This window comes from Elgaria multicarinata, chromosome 3 (genome assembly GCF_023053635.1).
Source record: "Elgaria multicarinata webbii isolate HBS135686 ecotype San Diego chromosome 3, rElgMul1.1.pri, whole genome shotgun sequence".
Classification (NCBI taxonomy): Eukaryota; Metazoa; Chordata; class Lepidosauria; order Squamata; family Anguidae; genus Elgaria; species Elgaria multicarinata.
The window spans coordinates 115,833,525-115,855,422 of NC_086173.1; the positions used below are offsets into that span (position 1 = coordinate 115,833,525).

General features: G+C 46.1%; 1 protein-coding gene across 1 annotated transcript; it reads right to left on the minus strand.

Moving 5' to 3' along the window:
* Positions 1-579: 579 nt before the first annotated feature.
* DNASE1L3 (deoxyribonuclease 1 like 3) lies at positions 580-17,227 on the minus strand. The gene is made up of 8 exons (XM_063123395.1): positions 17,051-17,227; positions 10,990-11,078; positions 10,121-10,204; positions 9,361-9,473; positions 7,339-7,451; positions 6,455-6,612; positions 2,728-2,824; positions 580-824 (listed from the first exon to the last, which is right to left on the minus strand). The coding sequence occupies exons 1-8, from the start codon at positions 17,180-17,182 to the stop codon at positions 753-755; spliced, it is 858 nt and encodes a 285-aa protein (XP_062979465.1). The 5' UTR covers positions 17,183-17,227; the 3' UTR covers positions 580-752.
* Between the last annotated feature and the right edge of the window lie 4,671 nt (positions 17,228-21,898).

The window sequence follows — 21,898 nt, forward strand, 5'->3', positions numbered from 1 at the left end:
GCTTAAATCTAGGATGGTTGGACTGGTTCTGGTGCTTATGGTAGACTTCCCTAAACTGACACTTTCCAGAGGTCTTTAAACTACAGCACCCGTGGTCTTCAACCAGCATGGCCATGGCTGAGGGTGAGAGAGGCTGTAGTCCAAACACATCTGGAAGGTGCCAGGTTGGGGAAATAGCTATGCCAGCTGGGCGTAACAGGAGTTGTAATCCAAACGCATCTGTATCATTACTATGAATTTTATCTTTGTGACCTTTGGAGTGCCACCCAAATCAACAATTAAGTACATCTCTGGCGTCAAACAGGTGATGTGGTAGCATGTGATGCATCTACATGCTTTGGCATTGCCAACTGTGTTCGTAGAACTCAGTTCTGAGTTCATATCGTTCAGTTCTCTTTGGCCAGAGGACATAAATTGGGAATAGCCAGAGACACCACAAACAATCCTGAACAAACTGCTTCACAAGACAACCCCTGCTGTAGACACCATTAAGGCATTCAAGCTGTCTCCCGGCCTTTGTCTTTTGGTAGCGGCAAAGTTAATTTTACCTCATCATTTTATTTAACACGTTGGACAATACAAAGATTTTATTTTGCTTAGTTTGAGTGAAGTATGTCCTACGGGAGGAAGATGTACATTTTAAAACATGTCAGAATGTGAACTCTGCTCTTTCCTTAGAAGTGTGCATTTTAATATCTTCGATTTTGAAGAACAGCAGTTCCTTGGGCCTGTCACACAGCACCGTGTCTTCCTTATGTTCTTGGGGATCGTTTGGAATTTCTCAGCTGGAACTCTACCGGAAAGTGATCACTCACTGCTAAAGCCTGTGAAGTAATGCAGCACAATGCATGCTTTGATTAGGCATGAATGAATTCAGTCCTTGATCTAATACATTGCGCAAGGCTTAAGCATAACCTGTGGTGTCGTGGAACCAGGGCTCGCAGCGACGCAACCCCGTCACTTTTTGTATCAGCAGGGACAGTGACGTTATCTGCCACCACCCCTCTCAGATTTTCCTGTTCCTTCTGAGCCTCTTCGCAACCTTCACAGCAGCTGGGAAAAATGAACTTCCCCTGCAGAATATATTGTTTCTTGTACTGCAAATTCTTTTAGGGTAATTTAGTCTTGAGTGGGCACTTAAGACCCATTAGCTCTACAAAAGTCCTGGCCCTAGTGAAAATGAAAACTGTTAGAGCTGATTTGTTGAAATGGAGCAATGCAGCCACCTGGATTTTTGGACTCTCTTTGGTGGTGTGGCTATGGAGACTGTCATGCTGAGTGATTGCACTTTAAAATTTTCCACTGGTAAACTAAATTTCATGTTGAGTAATTGCCATTCATTGTTATACGGAGCCATCCAGAGAGAGACTCAGCCCCTGGTTTTATACTTACTCAGGCCCATAACCCTTATTGTAGGTAAGTTGTTTGTATAACTGGCTGCTATGCTTATAGAGTCCCAAAGATGAATTCCTCAAGGGCATGTCTACACCTAAGGGTGTAGAGGGAGGGAGGGGGGAGGATTGTGGACTTACCTGCTTCCGCAATCCTCCCCCAGCGTCTTGATAGCTGCGCGACATCCCGGAAGTAAGGAGGGATGTCACCTCCCCCCACTTTTTTTTTTCAAAAGAGGAGCTGCACATGCACGCGGGCGTGGCAAAAAAGGTAACAACAACAACAACCCATGCCCACGCACCCCGCCATCCCAGGAATGGTGAAATTGCTGCCCCCTCTATGGGCATGGAGCTGCCTGTGCATGAGTCCATGCCTGTTTCAGGCTCCGGGACTGCATGGCACAGCATCCACAGTCCTTGGGATGGTCCCTGGACCAGGGGGAAATCGGGATAACTGGGCAACCAATTATCCCACAAAAATGGAGGGGTCATCCCTGCCTGCTCTTGTGCATCATTGGGATGCACAGGAATGATCCAGGAACAACCTCGGGAAAAAACCCTGTTGTAGACATGCCACAAGAAGGCTATGGGTACAGCTGCACAAAGATGGGGCAATCACACTTTGGTTGTATAACCAACCTGCATGGTCATCATTATATCACGAGGGGAAAGAGAAGACAATGACTATGATCACATACAATGCACTGTGTCAGTGCTCAGCTTTCCCAAGTCACCTTGTTTCACTTTAAACAGATGCCTTCTGTAGTGGCAGTGGTATTGGACTACAACTCCCATCAGTTCCAGCCAGTCTGGCTAGTGGTGGCTACCACATCACCTGGATGATGGGAGTTGCAGTCCAACAACACTAAGGGGCTACGTGTCCCCCATCCCTGCCCCAAAGGCTGACTGGGAATGGTGGCAGTTACAGGCCAACACATCTGGAAGTCAGCAGGTTGGGGAAGAAGGCTGCTCCACTTGATCCACACAGCTCTCTGCTTTGTGTACGGACTGGCAGGGGAGAAAGTCACGTGTCTCCTATGTACAACCAGTCCACATCAGCCTCCCTTCTTGACCCCCATGTGGAGGGGCCTTGAATTCCCTGATGGAATCCGGTTCTTATTATACACTTGGCTCCCTCTTATTCCTGCCCCTTAGCTCTACCTGTCTCTTGTTCTCCCTTGTTTGGTCATCTGTCTCTCACTCATACACCTGGATCTCTCTTAGTTTACTTTCCCAGCTTGGATCCAGCAGACTGTCAAACACTGGCAGATGCAGGACGAGAAAAGGAAAACAGCAACACCCCACTCTATTTATGTGTTACCCATGTGGTACCAACCTGCACTTCAGTCATTGAAAAGGCACTCTGAAAATCAAAGATATTTGCTGAGTTTGGCACAATGGCTTTTATGAGTTTATCTCCATGGAGCACAATCCTAGAATAAGAGGTGAAAACAAGACCACTCCGCATTAGCCATCTGGACGATAATAGAAGAAACCTGTTACTGTCGGCAAGAAAAGGCTAGCAGTTTAGAGGGGTGGATTATGTGAGCACAAAGATGAAATCACAACAGCACCAGAGGCCTGGAGCCAATCTCCTGACTGGCAAATTCCAATGTGCTCAATGGCCTCCCCACCCACAACATCAGAAGCAGACTGTGGGAGGATCTCATTGCCCTGCCACCCAGCCAGCCAGACCGTGATGCATGCTCTTTCTGCTGCCTCTCAGGTTGTCTCAGCCTCCACACACCTTCTTTTCTGTGTGCCTGCCTCTCTCTTGCCACATGTTCCGCAAGAAGGCTGCCTGGTCCTAGGCATGCATACTCAAAAGTAAGCTCCACTGAGTGCATCAGAGGGTCTTCCTCCCATGTAACTGTGCATGGGGTTCTTCCCTTACAAAGAAGCTGTTTGCTTGGCTGGAGCAAACAACAAAGAGCTTCTTTGCAAAGAGAGCTGGAACTGCTGAGGACCACACAGATGGAGGGGAGAAAGGGCAGTGGTGATTTCTCCCAGAAAGAGAACAAGGCAGGGGAAGGTCATGCTTCTAGGCTCACGTTACATGGGATCAAGCCCATTGAACTCAATGGGACTTACTTCCAAGAAAAATAAGCTTAGGACCACGCTTTAGCATATAAACATAAGAAGCTGTCCTTGACTGAGTCAGAACTTGCTCCAGCTCGTCCAGCATTGACTGGTAGCAGCTCTCTAACGTCTCAGGCAGAGATAATTCCTTCCTAGCTCAGCTAACTGAGATCTCTGTTAGCCTTTTTGTTAGAGATAAGTGGGAGCTGCAACAAAATATTGCAGCATGATGTGCTCCTGTTCACTTTTCCAGTCTGCCAGACATGCCCTTGTCCACGATATTTCATTCCACTACTCTCTCCACCCATTTTTCTGTCCCCCACCCCCAAGTCAGCATTCCATGGCCACTGAGCATGCTCAGTCCTCATTGGCCTGTTCTGGGGTCCTGCCCTTTTGGGTTTTGATTCCCTCCCCCGCCCCCCAAAGATGTTTTGTATTCCTGCAAACCACGGGATTCCTCTAAACCTGCTGACACCTCCTCTTGGTCATGAAGGGTGTTGGTTTGGCTACATAAGCCTGGCACACTCACTCCTGGGCTTTGGGAATAAAAGGAAGGATGCCAAGAATTTCCCTTGGAACCTCCTTCATGCCAAGCACGTCTTCTTCCACTGAGCAATGTTCCCACTCCATGTGTGGGCTGCTTGGAGTTGTAGGGCTTTTCTACACAAGGCATTTATCGTGTGCTCATCATTCCCTACTCATGGTTGTTTTAGGTTGGAAGTGTGGGTGCAACTCAGCTTCAAAAGGAAAACAAAGAATAGAGAGAGGACCTCCAAACTTCCTAGACTGTCCTCTCACCTATGCTGACCTTCGTTCTATTGCTAGACTGATAATCTTAGGGCTGTTGACCTCACTTCCTACTTCTTCATACTCTTGCCTCTCAGAGAAGAGACATCTTTTGGGGTCTCCCTCCATCGTGGGTTGGGGACCCTCTTATCCTGCATGAATTTCCTGCAATTACATGTAAGCTTTCTTATTTCTTTGACCAAGAGTCTCCAATGTGCTCCTTCAGCCAGGATTTCACATAGCTCAGCCCGTCAGGTTCTTGCTGTTCTGCTAACAGTTGATTGATTGATTGATTGATTAAAACATTTGTATCCCACCTTATATCACTAGGATCTCAGGGTGGCATACAGATATGGATCCTTTAGATGATAACGTGATCCTCCAATTTCTCTTCTGTGTCTAACCACAGTTTTTTTTAGAGCAGGGGAAATGGGGCATTTCATTGTGAAAGTGAAAGTGCAAATTCCTCTTGTGTATTTGCACTATTCAGCTACACTACAGTACTGCTTCGAAAGGAAAAGCATGAAAGGTGTAGTGCTCCAACCTCAATTCTGTGACAAAAGCAACAGTAGATACAGAGGATTAACAGCTGATTAACAGCCTTGTGTAGAAAAGCTTGTAGTCCAAGACAGTGGAAGTTGAGGCAGGCTGAATTCAGGGCATCATTTGGGACTGAGCCTTTGCTTCTCAACCGGGTGTCGGTCATTCCACTGCAAGGTGCCACAGGACATTTTCCCATCTGCCCATTTGCACAGGCCTTCTTGCAAAGGGCACTTGGAGGAGAGCTTCTCCAGGTGAAGTCTTCCTCCTCAATTGCCTGTCATTGCAGGACTGTGATTAGGCATCACTTAATCATCCTGGCACTCTCTGTTACACACTGCTGGGAAAGGAAGCTGGATTCTGACTCCAGAGCACCCTCAGATAAAATGGAGCCCTCGCTTGCCAGCTGTTCCTGGAACAAGGTGAGACGAGACCAAGGGCAAAAGCATAGGCAGAGGGGGATGAGTTGGGCAAGGGAGGGGAATGGACTTCTATGGAACATTCTGTTCAAGCGATTATCCTGGCAGACTTCACGAAGGTCAAAAGTTTTCCCTCCGGATATCAGAGGCAGGGTTTGTAAAAGCGGGATTGAAAATGCACAATCTAGCCATGCTTTCTTGGAAATGCTGCAGCTACCTTCCTAAGAAGCTGGTGGGTCACCCAGGGTTCTTTCTCTGGCTTTCAGTCCGTGGGTTAGTGCGGCAGTAGACACCCTGTTTCAGAAGCGCACGAGAGGGAAGGTGCAAAGGCTTAGTGCATGAGAAACACGCTGTGGCTTGATGTAGCTTTATCTCTAGTCTACTGAGCTCAGGAAGTATGGCAACAGCGGAGGCCAACCTGCTCTGGTACAGGCCGCAAACTCCTGCTCCCGGTGCCTAAGTTGCCACTTGCACCAAGTTGGAGGCCCGTGGATTAATTACTGGAAGTGATGCTCCCGCAGCTGAGGGACATAGGGTTGGAACCAGATTCATGCTGGATTAACTACCCCTGCAGAAGTGGACTTTCCTTCCTCCTCCTTCCCACAGCACCCCAGCAAGCCCTCTGGAAATGCTATAGAGCCAGTGTGGTGTAGTGGTTAGAGTGCTGGAACAGGACTGGGGAGACCTGGGTTCTAGTCTCCACTTTGCCATGATGCTCACTTGGGCGATTTTGGGCCAGTCACTGACTCTCAGCCTAAACTACCTCACAGGGTTGTTGTGAAGATAGAACGAAGAAGAGGAGGATCATGTACACCACCTTGCACTCCTCCGAGGAAAAGGCTATACAGAGAGTTAGGAGACCCTGCTGAACGGGATGAACTGTGGTATGGGGAGGGGGGAGAATTCCCCCAAATTGGGCAGAGAGATTTTCTGCAAATGGAACCCTTCCTCTCGTAGAAGATCCCTTATTTTGTAGAAGACAGATCCTGGAGCCATACCCCAGAATGCAATAGTTACTCCATATCAAATGGGCTGCCTAGCTAACCTGAGGTAAACGTTGGTTCTTACTGTATTTGTTGGTAGAAAGGAAGGATACAAATGAAATCTATAAATAAAATAATGTACTTGAGTTTTGTAAACTGAATAAGGAGGCTTCTTCTAACACTGCAAATAATAGGCAGGTATTTAGTAGAGGCCCTGGACCGAATATTAATGAGTCAGTCTGAGGTAAACTGTTACCTGTCATAGGGGCAGTGGGTACTTGCTCTCACGGTTGTGTCATGGTTGTCATCAATCAGCCAAACAAACTGGTTGTGGTTTCTTAGCCTGATATTCTTCCAGTGCTTCTTTGCAACGTAGCTACAGCCGGCATTGAAGTCTCCCATGAAGATGAAATTCTAAAAAGTGGGATTGTTAAAGGCAACCTCAGAAACAAGCAAGAACTAAGATTGCTGAAAGCAAGTAAGAAATGTATAACCCTCAGTTGTTAATATTGAGGAAGTTCAAGTGGCTGGAACAAGGCGGGAATGGTATATTTTGGGTTTGGTTGCAGAGCCATTCTATCATGATAGGGTGTGCGTCCAGATCAGGCTTACTCCCAGCAATGACTTGCCCTGGGTGTTTCAACCACAGGGGAGAGTTGCTTCCATAACTCTTCAAGAGCAAAGGCTGATGTCAGGTGAGTAGTGGAGAAATGAAATAGAGCACAATTCCCAGCATTCTTGTCCATTGGCTATTCTTGCTAGGCCTGATGGGAGATGAAGTCCAAACACATGAAGGGCACCAGGTTGGGGAAAGCTGAACTAGGAGAAAGTGAAGTGTGTGTGTGTGTGTGTAGAAAGAAAGAAAGAGTTAAAAACAAAACAAAACTAGACCAGCTTTTAAATAGGTGTCCTTCAGTTGTTTTGTTTGAACTCCTCCTCCCATCAGCTCTAGACAGCATGGGCCTTTTGGGAGTTATGGTCCAAACCATGTGGAGGGCACCAGGTTGGGGGAGGCTAAATTAGACCTTTAATTCTGAGGTGGTGTGTTGTAACATGTAGGGCAGGAACTTTGTATAGCCTGACTGGACCTCATCTCAGGACTTTATTCAGCAGTGCAAACACAAAATAACAGTGACTAACCTTAGATGCCCAGTGCTGTTTGACATCTATATACACATCGTAGAGTTCATCAATTTCTTGCACAGCCATTTCAGGAGCTGTGTGCAGAGGGATTATCACAAATTCTTTGGCCACTTAGCAAATAAACATAAACATATAAAAAGTCATCAAGATTAGAGATACAGACAAATTTAACATGTCCATGGGCTTCAATCCAGAGATAACTTGCACATGTGGAAAGGCATGGCAAGTGGCAAAGCATCCCCTGCCAATTTCTTCTGATTTCCCTAACCCTCTACAGCTCCCCACGCCTCATCACATGCTGTTCCAAAGGGTCCCTCAACTCTCAGGAGCAGCTTTCGGCGGGGGCTGTAGTAAAGGGAGGAACCAGAAAAGCCATATTGTGCCAGCAGGTCTATCATCTATTTCTGGAACTACCCCATTATACATAATGCCTTTTAAAACACAAGGAGCATCATCACATGGAGGAAAATTGCATTTGCTTATCGTCCCTTCTCTGACCATGTGTTTGTCCCTCATTACTTCCTCTTTTGAAAGAGGAAGTAAACAACGTGCTCATGGCCCATTCAGTGGGCTGTTTTGATCCCACTGCTTCTCCTGCACACAGCAGGAGATAGTGGCAATTTCCATCTTTTTAAAAAAGTCAGACTTACGTGGTCTTTTTTGTGGCAGGAAGAAGGCTAGAAGGGGTGGGGGGCAGACAACGTTGTGAGAGGGTCCCGTGAAAATCTGTGAGTGCCCATTTACAAGTGTGCAGTAAAACACTTGTCTGATGGAGCTCAAGGATATCTGAGTGGCTTTTTTCAAGCACATGTGGCATCTGAGCCTACTAAAGCATATAGATAGGAATTTTCTCAAAGACAAGAAAAAAGCCTTATTTATCTTCCTTCCAGTATCTTAAGACTTTCTTTCAGTGTATGTTACACCAATCTTTGTGATTGTAGCACTTTTTATTGCTAGGACAACAATGATCTTAGCATACCATTTTGTCTTTAAACCTGTTAGAGCCAGTTCTCAGGTTACCTGTAGATCAGTGGGGGGCAACTTTAGGGAACCAGGAGCCACTGCCCACTGCCCCCACTCCCAGCTGGGAACGAGTATGCCCTCCCTCTCTCCCTCCCTCTCTCCCTCCCTTTTTAATAACAAAGTTTCTTAGCTGGGATGACTTCAACACAAAGTGAGGGCTTCTAGCTGCTCCCATCTCTTTTTCCCACTCATGCCTCTGGGCCACACGTGAGGCGCAGAGACATTGTTAGGAAGTGAAGATGCCGAGTGTCTGCAGATGACGCTTTCATCTGCAATGCGCCCATTTGGTGGTGGTAACCAGAAAACTTTCTCAAATTGACAAATGTGCTCAAAAACATTGCCTACCTCTGCTCTAAGAGAATAGTGCTCTCCCTCCCTCCCTCCCTCCCTCCCTCTCTCTCTCTCTCTCTCTCTCATAGAGCTTCCCCAGTACTTCTTCTTATTCTGTAGGTGTGTTTAGACCACCAACTAAGAACTTTTGGGTGGAAGGGAGGAAGTCCAGGGCATGCTCAACAGTGTTAGAGAAGTCTCTCCATTTTTAACAGGAAACTGTAAAGTAGCCATCAAATTGCAAGCAAAATGTCATGATGTCCTGTATGTGAGAATGTCTCCTTGAGTGCATCCTTCTTATCTAACATAAACAAGAGCTCCGGCTCCAGTGCTGCTGTGTCAAAGTTAACTTTTTGTAACTTAGTGTAAGGCCAAAGGTATTGTTTACAGAACAGAGAGAATTGTTTAGCATAATTAGCTATGCCCCAGTGTTATGTTCTGATTGGTTAATGCTGCAACAGGGCCCTGCCCCTTGCAAGCTCAAATACTGTACTGTATTCCCTATGTCTTTTGTCTGATTGCTCCCTTTGAAGAGACCAGGCCTTGATTACTAATCAATAAAGCGCTTTTGCACCCTCTGTCGCTGGAATGGTGGAGTCGTGCTTAAGGGCTGTTTGGATTTCGTCCTTGGGTGAAAAGAACATTGATCTAACAACAGTGTCTAACCAGTTTTGGGAGAGGAGAACCAAACGACAAAAGGCTCCCTGGAAAATGCATCTTCGTCGCCAGGCTGCAAATCGGGATACTGATAAGTTTGCTTCACAGACACCATTTTTGATCTGCAATGTCATTGTACATATAGATAGAAGATTAGCTATTCCAAGTACGGACAGTTTAGTCCTGCTTATTTATGTTAATATATAAGCTGCTTTTTGCCCCAGACTCTTCCGCAAAAAAAAGAGGAGGCTATCAGATAAAACTACAATCAATAATTAAAATATCACAGGAAAAACAAATGAGTTTCCTTAGTCTGAAAGGTCTTAGTGGACCCGTTCAGAAGAAGACACCTTAAACCACAGCTTTAACCATGGTGAGTAAGGCAAAAAGCCTTATTCACCATGGTTAAAGCTGAGGTTTAAGGTGTCTTCTGAATGGGGCCAGTGAGTGACGCAGGTGAAGTTAACCTGGAGCTGTAGACGTCCACTGTTCTGCTGTGTCAGTGGAGTGAAAATGCAGCACAAATGCTGGTTTGAGGCAGAAAGACACATGCTTTCCCCCCACATGCTTAGCGTTAAGTTTAACAAACAAAACAGCAACATTACGCCCAATCCTAAGGGATGGAAGTGGAGCTTCAGAAGTATAAAACAGATAGGTCCCTGCCCAGATGGAATTTAAAAGGCAAAATGGGTAGCTACAGGCTATATCAGCTTACTTCCTAGCAGTTTTGAAATGGTGTCACATGCGCAAAGCTAGGGAATTCACTTACCTGTAGAAAAAAGCATATTGCTCCTTATAGCTGTTTCTTCCTAACCGTCTGCTAACCACATAATTGTACTTTTGTTGTGAGTGACTGAGGGAGAAAAATAAAATTGATTTGAGTCTATACCACAGACCCACGTTGTATTCTGTATGGAAAGGATGTATATAAGATCACAATCCTATGCATGTTTTGATGGGCAAAAAATCCTACAATTCCCAGCATGCCCTAGTCAGCCATGTTGGGAATTATAGGCCTTTTTTCTGTCAAAACATGCATAGGATTGCACCGGAAGTTTTAAAAGGCACAAACAATGGTTAGTACTCCTGGCATTGACATCTGAAGGAACGGCTTTGAGCAGATTTCCCTACCTGCACTGTCTATTACCTGGTGGAATGCCTTCTCCCATATTGTCCTGCCCACTCATTGAGATCAGCAGTTAAAGTTCTCTTGGTGGTATAGCCATCACTGATATACTTGGCCACCAATTGGAAGAGGGCTTTACAGTGATAGAACTGGAACAGCCTCCTCTCAGGTATATAAGGCATGCGCCAATGATATTACTATTTCTCCACATGTATCATGTTCTCTGGCCCTCCATCTTGCTCAGAGGAAGACGCTGAGGTGGAAGAGGTAGCTTCCAGTGAGCTATCATCTGCTACTCTGGGATCTTCCAAGTAAGAGGATGAAGTCTGCTGGACTCCTCAGACTCAGAGTGTAAACCGGGCCTGGAAGGGGAGGGTAAATGAATAGACAGTAGCAAGGAAATGGGCCCACTCTGGGAGTGGGTCTGCTGAGGATATTTGGCCCGAGGCGGTCCCACCCCGAATGTGGGGCACATACTGCAGGTTTTAATATATTTCAATTATTTAATTTACCCATTCAGTTTCTCTAATAGAAAGGGACACAGTCTGTTGCTGCGGTCCTTTATTTCCATCAGTACTACGATATCGCAGCGAGAAATAATCTGTAGGAAAAAGCAAACTGGTGTCTTTAATGATGTTTTATTTGATATATTTTGAATGTCTAGGATATAAACATTAAGGACACAGTCCTGTGCATGTTTAGACAGAAAAAGGGTCTACAACTCCCAGCATGCTCTAGCCAGCCATGCTGGGTATTTTAGGTGCAATTCTATATTCAAAATGGTTCTCTTTCGCTCTCTTTCTGCCTCCTACACCCACCCACACCAAGCCCAAATACATTTTACCCAACATGGTAGCGCAGACTTAAATACATTCCTCTTCAGTCACAACTCCATGAAAAGATTTTTACATGAATTTATTGCACTGTGATGGGAATGGATTTTGTTGAAACAAAAGCGAACAGAGGAGATCAGCAACCACCAGCAGCAAGGAACATTACCAAAAATTGCAGTAAGATCATACCAGGATGATGATAATGATGATATTTTTGAAACTGTCTCTGAAGCCCTCCCACCAAACACAACGAGCACCAATGGGGGCACATGCTGCTGCTGCTCTCCCGCTGTATGCACTCATACAGCGGCTGCTCAGAAGGAGCTGACCAGGCTGGCAAGGGTTAAGTGAACCAGGTAACCAGCAGTATATTAACCCTTTCCTTGCCTAGAAGGGCTCCTACCTCCTCTGTTTTAGAGAGAGCAAGTTGCTGCTTAAAAGTAAATTGTTTTTCTTCTGGTTTTTTTTTTTTTTTTTTTGGTAAACTGGCAGCAGAGAACAGCCAGGGGAAGAGAGAAAGATACAGATCTCCAAGAGGGGAGGGGAGGAAAATTGAATGAATGGAGAGAATGGGCCCTAGATGTCCTGATCTCAGAGCCCTGCAGCAACAGAAGGGGGACAGCTGCTTTGAACAGCCCACTGGCCGCTTTCTCATTGCGGCAAAAGCAAAGGCCACCAGGGGAAAGAGGTTGGTTGAGCACCTGGTGGAGGTGGGAGTGGACTCCTCGAGCAAGGCTGGGCTGGGCTGGGGGAGCAGGTGCTCCTTTGCATTTACGGTTTGTTTGTTTGTCTGTCTGGCTCTGCCCCCTCCCTTCTCCCTGCCCCACCCCCGGCCATCCACTTCAGTTTCCGCACCTTTTTCTTCTCTGATCCTGCTGCTCCCTGTCTGGCCCCACCAGTGTCTCCTCCACCTCCCTGATTTGGAGACCCAGCAGCTCCAACTCTTTGTCCCATGCCTGGCGAGCCTCGATTGATGTGGTGGGTGAAGCAGTCATCTTCCTTACCTTCTTCGTCCAGAAGCCTCAAGTCACACACATTTCCAGAATGAGGTGTCTCAAGTTTTGCGAGACTTCAAAGTCCCGGCAAGACTTCAAAGCCTCGTGAGACTTCAGGCTTCTGGAAAATGCAGGGAAAGAAGACGTGACTCCTCCCCCTTTCACCAATCGAGGCCTGGAAATGGACCCTTAAAGTTTGTATTAGAGGCCCAAGCCTCAATTGGGATGGGGAGGGGGCAGAGGGGGCAGCAGTAGGGTGACCAGATGCACTGGGAAACTCTGGAGACCTCCAGAAAAATGGAGGTCTCTGGGGCAACTGGGTCTGGCCCCCAATTCACCAGGGAAAAGGGCTGGAGGATGTGTCCCCAGATTTCTGGGAGTGTGTCCTCCAGCCTTCCCCCAGTGCCGATCTAGAGCAGGAGAAGGCTAGACCAGTGCTGGGGGTGGTGGCTGGAGGACACATTCCCAGACTTCCAGAAACGCATCCTCCAGTCCCCTGCCCTGAGGGCCGATTTCAGGCTTCTCCTTCACTGGTGCGATCACGCCAGCACAGGAGAAGGCCAAAATCGCCCCTGGGGTGAGGAGCTGGAAGACATGATCCCGGATTTCCAGGAATGCATCTTCCAGCCCCCACACTCCGGGCCAATCTAGCCTTTCTCTGATCTACCCCTTCTCCAGTCCTCCCAGGGCTGATCTAGGCTTCTCCTGGGCCGGCGCGATCATGCCAGCCCAGGAGAAGGCAAAGGGGAAGGCCTGCATCGGCCCTGGGGGTGCTGAAAAGCGCATTCCTGGACTTTCGGGAACGCAGCCTCCAGTCCCTTCCATGGCCATCATCGAAAGAGTGGGCAGCAGCGGACAGCCTGCCCACGGCCAGCCGGCCCGGCCCTGGACCTTCTTGGACTGTCTTTGAAGCCCTGGCCTGGCGTTGGAGCCAGCAGCAGGAGGGCACAGCAGTGGGCAGCATGGCTGCAGAGGAGAAGTGGCAAAGGAGCAGTGGTGGCAGAGGAGAAGCAGCACCAGCAGGGTGAAGATAAGTTGGCAGCTGCTGTGTTGGTTATCCGGGTGGGGTGGGGAAACAACAATGTCTTCCTCTCCTGTGCTGTCACCCTCTTGGTTACCACTTTTCCCCCTCTCTCTTTCTGCCAGCCCCTTCTTTCTCTCTCTTTCCCCTCTCTCTCTCTCTCTCCTTCCCTTTTCCTCCCTGCCCTGCAAGGTGCCAAGTCTGAACATCCCCACTGGCCGCATTGAGCAGGGGGTTGGACTCGATGGCCTTATGGGCCCCTTCCAACTCTACTATTCTATGATTCTATGATTCTATAAGTCAGAGACAAATCTCTCTGTCCCCATTCCACCCCATCTCTTTCTTTCTGCATTCCTCTCTGCCCTGCAAGGTGCCAAGGCAGGAAGAGATCTCTCTGTCCCCATTTCCCCCTTTCTTTCTCTCTCTCTTTTTCCTTTACTGTTCCTCCCTGCCCTGCAAGGCAGAAACAGATCTCTCTGTCCCCATTCCACCCCCTCTTTCTTTCCCCTTTCCTCCCTGCCCTGCAAGGTGCCAAGGCAGGAAGAGATCTCTCTGTCCCCATTTCCCCCTTGAGGGCTGGGCATGTTGGTGGGAGCTGGACATGTTGTCCTCCTTTTTCGTTTCCAAAATATGGTCAGCCTAGGCAGCAGGCTTTTTGTGTGCACCCCAGCCAGGCTATGGGGTGGTCGATCTACCAATCTTCCCACTTTCTGGAGGCCCAGAAGCACGTGGCCTGCTCCCAGCTCCCGCACTTTTCCGAGACCTTTTCAAATATTTTTAAAATCCCCCCCCCGGACCCCCCACCCCCGAGCTTGTGAAAAGGAGGACATGTTCGGGCAAAACCAGACAGTTGGTCACTTTACCAGATGCCCTCAGTGACCAGGCTGGTTGGTAAGGGAGAAGGCGCCCTCTCAGGTATCCTGGTCCCAAGTTGTTTAGAGCTTTGTACACTAGTACCAAAACCTTAAACTGGCCCCTTAGCAAATAGGCAGCCAGTGCAGTTCCCTAAGCATAGGAATTACATACTGAAAAGGGGAAGTTTAGCACATGAGCCATTCTTTGTCAGGTTCCAATATGAAGCTATTTGCAACCTCCAAACTGAGGGCTGTAGCTTAGTGATAGATCACATGTGTTACTGCTTTGCAGGCAGAAGGGCCCCAGGTCAAACCCTCAGCACCTCCAGGAAGGGCTTGGAAAGACTCCTGTCTGAAACTCTGGAGAGCTGCTGCCAGTAGCGTAGGCCAGGCGTGGGGAAGCTTTTTGTGGCTGCATGCCAGCAGCGAGTGGGCCCACAAGCCAAAGTGGATGTGCTTCTGCCTTTGCTGGCATACAGTCCCAACAGTCCCAATTCATACATCACATATACAGCCACACCCCATTTTCTCTCACACACTTGCTACATTTTCTCCCCCCCCCCAGACACCAGACAATATTTGACTTCTGTGCTGTGGGGCAGCAGTGGGGCAAGATGTCCCACCTTTAGTGGTGGGACATTTTGTGTGCTGCTGCTTGCCACTGCCCCCGCTCCCAATGAGAGATTGGGCAGATGGCCTTCCTGTAGAACTGGCCCACCTGCTCTCTCGCTTTGGGAGAGGGCTCAGAGCAAGAGAAGAGGGTGGGGGTGGATGTCCCTCCAGGGAGCCCTGCTTGGTGCTCTCCCATGTGGTGTTTGCCACAAGTGAGTGGGACCCATGTGGGAGGCAGTGTCCTTAGGGCCCTTCTGGTGGTGATGGAGGGGGAGCAATCTGGCCCTCCTCCTGATCTGTCAGCTGATCAGGGGATTCAGCCTGCCTCATAGAATCATAGAATAGCAGAGTTGGAAGGGGCCTACAAGGCCATCGAGTCCAACCCCCTGCTCAATGTAGGAATCCACCCTAAAGCATCCCTGACAGATGCTTGTCCAGCTGCCTCTTGAATGCCTCTAGTGTGGGAGAGCCCACAACCTGCCTAGGTAACTGATTCCATTGTCGTACTGCTCTAACAGTCAGGAAGTTTTTCCTGATGTCCAACTGGAATCTGGCTTCCTTTAACTTGAGCCCGTTATTCCATGTCCTGCACTCTGGGAGGATCGAGAAGAGATCCTGGCCCTCCTCTGTGTGACAACCTTTTAAGTAGTTGAAGAGTGCTATCATGTCTCCCCTCAATCTTCTCTTCTCCAGGCTAAACATGCCCAGTTCTTTCAGTCTCTCTTCATAGGGCTTTGTTTCCAGACCCTTGATCATCCTGGTTGCCCTCCTCTGAACACGCTCCAGCTTGTCTGTGTCCTTCTTGAATTGTGGAGCCCAGAACTGGACGCAGTACTCTAGATGAGGCCTAACCAGGGCCGAATAGAGAGGAACCAGTACCTCACGTGATTTGGAAGCTATACTTCTATTAATGCAGCCCAAAATAGCATTGGCCTTTCTTGCAGCCATATCGCACTGTTGGCTCATATTCAGCTTGCGATCTACAACAGTTCCAAGATCCTTCTCGTTTGTAGTATTGCAAACGAGAAGGAGTGCCGGCCCTAGGAAAGGGGATCTTGCAGCAGAGAAACCAAGCAATCTTCACACTGAGAAAAAGAGTAATCCCTTTCTCTGTGTCTACATTGCACTTTTTCTGTGCTGGGCGAAGAGAAATGGAGGTGACACCTCACCTCACAGCACAGAAATGCCGCTCTCTCTTTCCTGCTGCTGTTGCCCTTCCCAAGAGAGAGGGCTTTGGGAAAAGTGAGGGGGTTTGGCCAAACTTGGTAGGCTATATGGGGAGACCTGGTGGCAGACTCCATCTGAGATTCTCCATCACTGATATAGATAATACTGAGGTAAAAGGACCAATTGTATGACTCAGTACATGAATGTTTCCTATATTCCTAAATACAAACAAACAAACGAAGGTATATAAATGCCCTTGAGGCTATCGTTCTACGAGTGACAGAAGATCCATAGAAGCATGCAAAATGCTGACTTGAATTCATGAATTGTGTGCTGAATAACTGAATACATTCCACACAATTTAAATGAACTTTTTGCTCACACTTTTTAAAATTACAGCAATTGGTCTGCAAGCAGATACGAAAATAGTCATTTTACCAAAAGCTGCATGTGACCTCATTGTGTCATTGTCAAATGCAAGATTTGAAGTTCGTAATTTACTGGGAGATGAAGGATTCAGAGCAGTGGTTGCACTTCAACTATTTCCTTCTACATTTTAAAAGCACTAAATGGCTTCAAACAGAGCTTGTTGCAATGTGAAGATAATGTACCATTCTTGCTTATATGCATCAGATGTGCAGACTTTTGAATGGTACCAAAGTGCTTCAATCACTTGTCTCCTTGGAGGGTGTTTATAAAACAGTTGCTTTTGTCTGCATGAGCCAATTGTGTTGTGATGATAATTTCTATTTAACGAGGCTGGGGTATTTCACTGTGGTGATTAACCAAATTAAGAATGCCAGTAATGAAGAAATATCTGAAGTGACTATTGATGAAAAGAGAACAATTAATCCCTCATGTACATTTATGGAATTATTTTCATTGTATTCCTGCTGGATTTAATGTGTAAACAAATCTTGCTGAACGCAGTCTGCAAATTGATTTTTATGCTTTTAGAAACACAACAAATTTATTAATGCTCATTCACTTGTTAACTTGGAATTTCCCCGTGTGAAGATAAAATGTCCTGAAAGATGAGTTAGATAGAATGTCCCACCATCCATTTAATCTGAACCGGATGAGCAACATACCTTTACAATGCTGCCCATGATTTCTGGTTGTCTTCTCTTAGCTTCTCCAAATGACCTCACGTTGAAAGAGCAGATTCTTAGGCTCAGAGCTGTGTGGAAAGCAAAGAGCAGAAAGAGACAAATGCGTAACATCTTTCAAGTTGAGCCAAAATACAATGCAGTGAGAATACTTCCCTCACTCAACACTCACTGTGCAAAAAACCCACACACCCAGTGGAATTGAACTGTTATATTACATGTCCTCTATGCAAATTAAGAGGCATGTTTTTATTGGCTTCCTTTGCTGTCCGTTCAACTTCTTGATTTTGAGATTCTGAGATTAACAGATGTTGTTGAGGAACCTTCTCCGGCAGGTTTCTCTCACTTCTGGTATGGGAACACACAGGGAGGGGGGAAAATGAAATGGAGAGAAAGAGCTTTATCACACCAGTGTTTAGATTGTAAGCCTATGCGGCAGGGTCTTGCTATTTACTGTTTTACTCTGTACAGCACCATGTACATTGATGGTGCTATATAAATAAATAATAATAATAATACTGTGCAATTACTGTGAATTGCTTGCAAAGGACTCCGAAGTTTTCCATCTTATAATCTGCTTTTATTGTGAAGTACTCTGAAGTTTTCCGGTTTAGAATCTGCTTTGACTGTGAAGTACTCCCATGCATCCTGCTTTAATTGTGCTATAAAGGGAAAAGAATCGAGGTATTTAGCTGCTAGTTTTCAAGAGAATCATTTGTTGTTTTCTGAGCAGCCACAGGGGGCACAGGATCATGTTTAAAGAAAAATTAAACAAATGCTTACATCTGTGTAAGTTTTAAAGATAAGGTCATCAAAATTGGCACAGTAATAGATGTTAAGGAGAACTTTAAGCATACCAAATTTGAATCAGATTGAGTCATCCATTGATTTTTATGATTTTTTTACTTTTCCCTCCTTAAACCCATTTTCTGGTATGCAAAGGATCTTAGGAGCGCTGCCGCCCGGGGTGTGATTTAGCTAGTAACAACAACAACAACAACAACAACAACAACAAAGGTGAAGGCTTAGTGCTGTACGGGATAATTTGAGGGAAACAGGTACATGGGATGAAGCTTAAAGAGTGTGGGGAAGCAAGCCATGGATGGGTCCATCTAGCCCTGTAATGTTCACTTTGAGTAGAAGCAGCTGTCTACAGCCTCAGATGTGTCCCCCATTGCCTGCTGCAGTAACTGGAAGTGGCAGAAGTTTAATCTGGGACCTCTGATATGCAAAATAATAATAATAATAATAATAATAATAATAATAATAATAATAATAATAATAATTCACATTTATATACCACCCCATAGCCAAAATTCTCTGGGCGGATTACAAAGATTAAAAACAGTGAACATTAAAAACAAATATACAAAATTTAAAACCATAAAGAGCATAAAAACAGACAATATCCATGTGTGCTCTACATCCCTATGGCATATGCACACACATGCAGTCTACATCTCTCTCTCTCTTGCCTCTAGTGTGGTAACTGAAGGATCAACTTGTATTTCTCAGGCTCAACAGTTACTTTTCTGGGTTGAGCCAGATTGGCTGATTCCTCTGGACAATCATACCAAACACAAAAGCAGAATGTGAAACTAATGGTGATTAAATTGATTCCTTCCTGATTTGGAATCATGAGACTCAAGGGGCAACATTCATAGCCTCTGATGTTTATATACTAACACATAGGGCATGATAAACAAAGAGGGTGAACTTGAAATCCCAATACAAGATGGTAAGTACAATCTGATAGGTATCACTAATAGGGTTGTCAGAGAAAACCTCAATGGATTCAAATGAATCCCGCCTGCAACTGAACTTACACAATAGACTGGCCTTTTCTGAGTTCCAGGGATTCTGCAAATTGTGGACTGGTTTTTACACTGTGGGGGGATTTGTGCAGTTGTGTCCATTTGCAAATGTGCACTTGCACAAATGCACATTAGTGCTAATGTGCATCAATGCAAGTGCACATTGGCGCTAATGCACCCTTGCAGATAAATAAAATTCTCATCTGAAATTAGTCAATGAGTGGATGACGGAATGAAAGATCCATGAGAATCCGTGAAACACAGCAAGGACAGATTTCACAAAATCCATACATCCCTGATCATGGAGATTCGGTGGGATGAGATTCATAACTGCAATTATAGCCATTGAAGGGAATCCCTTGTTTAAACGCAATAGACCAAACAGGAAAGGACAGGGAGTAGCATTATGTGCAGAGTTGTCATTGTGAGGCAATCCAGCCCCTGAGACGGATCTGGCTTAGCTTGCTTTTGCCACATCACTCTGCAAAGGTGGAAAAAACACCAGCTGGCCTGGTCTGGGTTGAGCTGGGCCAGCTGGAGGGTGTTGGACCAGATTCCAAGGGGTTAAGCTAGTCAAAGCCCGCAGAACTCTACCTTGCAATCAGATTCCTCCAGCATCCCATATTATCTGTAAGGAATGTTTACACTGGTGTGGAAATTCATCATTCTGAGGACAGCAGCCCTGTTGGGAGGGAGGGAGAAACAAGAGTGTTATTGTTGTGGCCTTTTACTACAGACTGCCCAGGGAACTAGAAGACATGGATGGTGTTTTCTAGAACAAACGACAACATTTTCACAGAGGCAAGCAATGATAGTAATGAAGGGATTTCAACTATCCTGACATCTGCTGGAAGTCTAACTCTGCAAAGAATGGAGCATCCAATAAGCTTTTGAGTTATTTTGTTGACAACTTCATCTCTAAGAAGGTGGAAGGAAGAATAATCTGCTCTTCTGGAGGTAATCCTGACCGACAGGGAAGAAATGGTAGGAATGACGAAATTAAGGAATTCAGAAACAGTCAGAAGTGGGTAGGGTGACCATTTATGAATTGGCCCCAAAAGAGGAAATGCATCACCAAAAAGAAAATAAAAAAAGGCAATGATTTGCATAACATTTGCATATGGTAATTTATATGTATAGATGCAAATTTAGAAATAATGACTATAATTTAAATAAAACATAGTACATCTCCCCATACTGTGGAAGACTGCAACCCAGTGACTTGAGTGCTTGTTCAGTCTGCTAACCAGGTGCTAACTCTTGATGTGCCACTGTTCTTGTGGTTCTTTACCTTCAAACCAGATTCAGACTGGACAGCCCTCTGAATAGAGGAGACCTTCAAATAGAGGATGGTTCTTTGGCAGCCCTTCAAATAGAGGACTGTCCTCTGTAAAAGGGGACACCTGACCATCCTATGTGGAGGTGCTGGCTGTATCATCCTTTTGTGTCTATGGGAACCAGAATGCACTATATGACAACCCTGATGAGATGAAAGATGGCTTGGGATGAACTCCGATTTGATACAATGAATAAACAATACTGCAAATTAGACATGGGTCTCATCCCTTCCCCCTGTGCATGAGAACATTTGAGGATTGCAGAAGTCCAAAGCTGGAGGACTCCCCCCATAGCTGGATGACAGCATCACAGCTTGTTCCATAAACCTGAGAAAAGGGAAATAACAAAGGCTGCAATCCTTACTTGGAAATGTCCCATTGAGCTCAGTGGGACTTACTTCTGAGTAGATGTGCAGAAGATTGCACTGTAAATCTTCAATTACTTTCACATACATTTTTTTTTACAGACGTTCATGTGTTTGTCCTAACAATAAACATCCTGAGAAAGCAAGGCAAAGAAGCCCAAGGCCGCATGGGAAACTCACAGCAGAACAAGGAAGTAGAAATGGGATTTCCAAGGGGAACAGATGCTAGTTGTGAAGCAGCCACCTGGCAATTATTCTGATCCTTTCCAAGACAGAGAGGAAGTCTGGAGTTAGAGATAAGGGAACAGTGCAGTTCATTTCTCTGACAACAGCCCATCAAGAATAGGTCAGACTTCAGGAGAGCAGCTGCTCAGGAGAAAGTGAAAGAAACAGCCATTTTGCCCCCGTCTATACAACAACGGGATTGCTCCTCATTGAATATAAACCCAAATTTTCATTGATTCGAATCTAGGCAAAGAGCGTCACACAGCAGCAGCAACAGCGATTTATCTCCTGAATTTTTTTTTGGAGTGCAGTTATTAATGCACACATGCGGTGATACAATGCTATGGAGTAGAGATGAGTGAAGCTATAAATTTTATATGTGGAGCTCCGCAGTTTCATATAAGAGAAAAACCGGGAAGGGGGGGGAAGGAACGAGGCAGCAGAGGAGGACACAAGAGGGGGACTGAACACATCTCCTCACTTTGGCTGCCCGTTCCCCCCTCACTGTTTTACTATTATACACTCTATCTGTGGAGCTCCACAGAATCATATAATTCAAACTGAAAACGGCTCGAAGGAACAGGGGAGCCAGAGGAGGACGCGATAGGTGGGAAGGCGGGAAATCGACCAATCACTTTGTCCTGCCCTCAAAGCTACACCCACATGTCAAAATGTGATTTAACTCCCCCAACTATAATGTGGTGCAAACTCAGACATTGATCCAAAAGGCGCGGTAAATTGCAACTACAAATACGCGCATTATCGCGTTAAAAACCCCGGTGTTGTGGCAAATGGACAGCTGCGTCATTTGTCCTGAAACACAAATCTGCGAGTTTAGCTCAGGGTAAAGAACCCATATAGACATCCCCTTTGTGAATTTCAAAGTGGCATTTCCCCCCCTGTTAAAGCCCCAGTCCAATTTTATATATTGCATGCACAAACGAGCAGTGCCGTTCCAGTGAGGTGGCAAATTTTAACCTTCTATAATAACTCTGGGGGTCAAAAAGCATATAAAGATGAAGGCACTGATGTAAGTGTTTCAAAAATAGATGAATAGCTAAGAATAAATGGAAACAAGCTGGATGCATT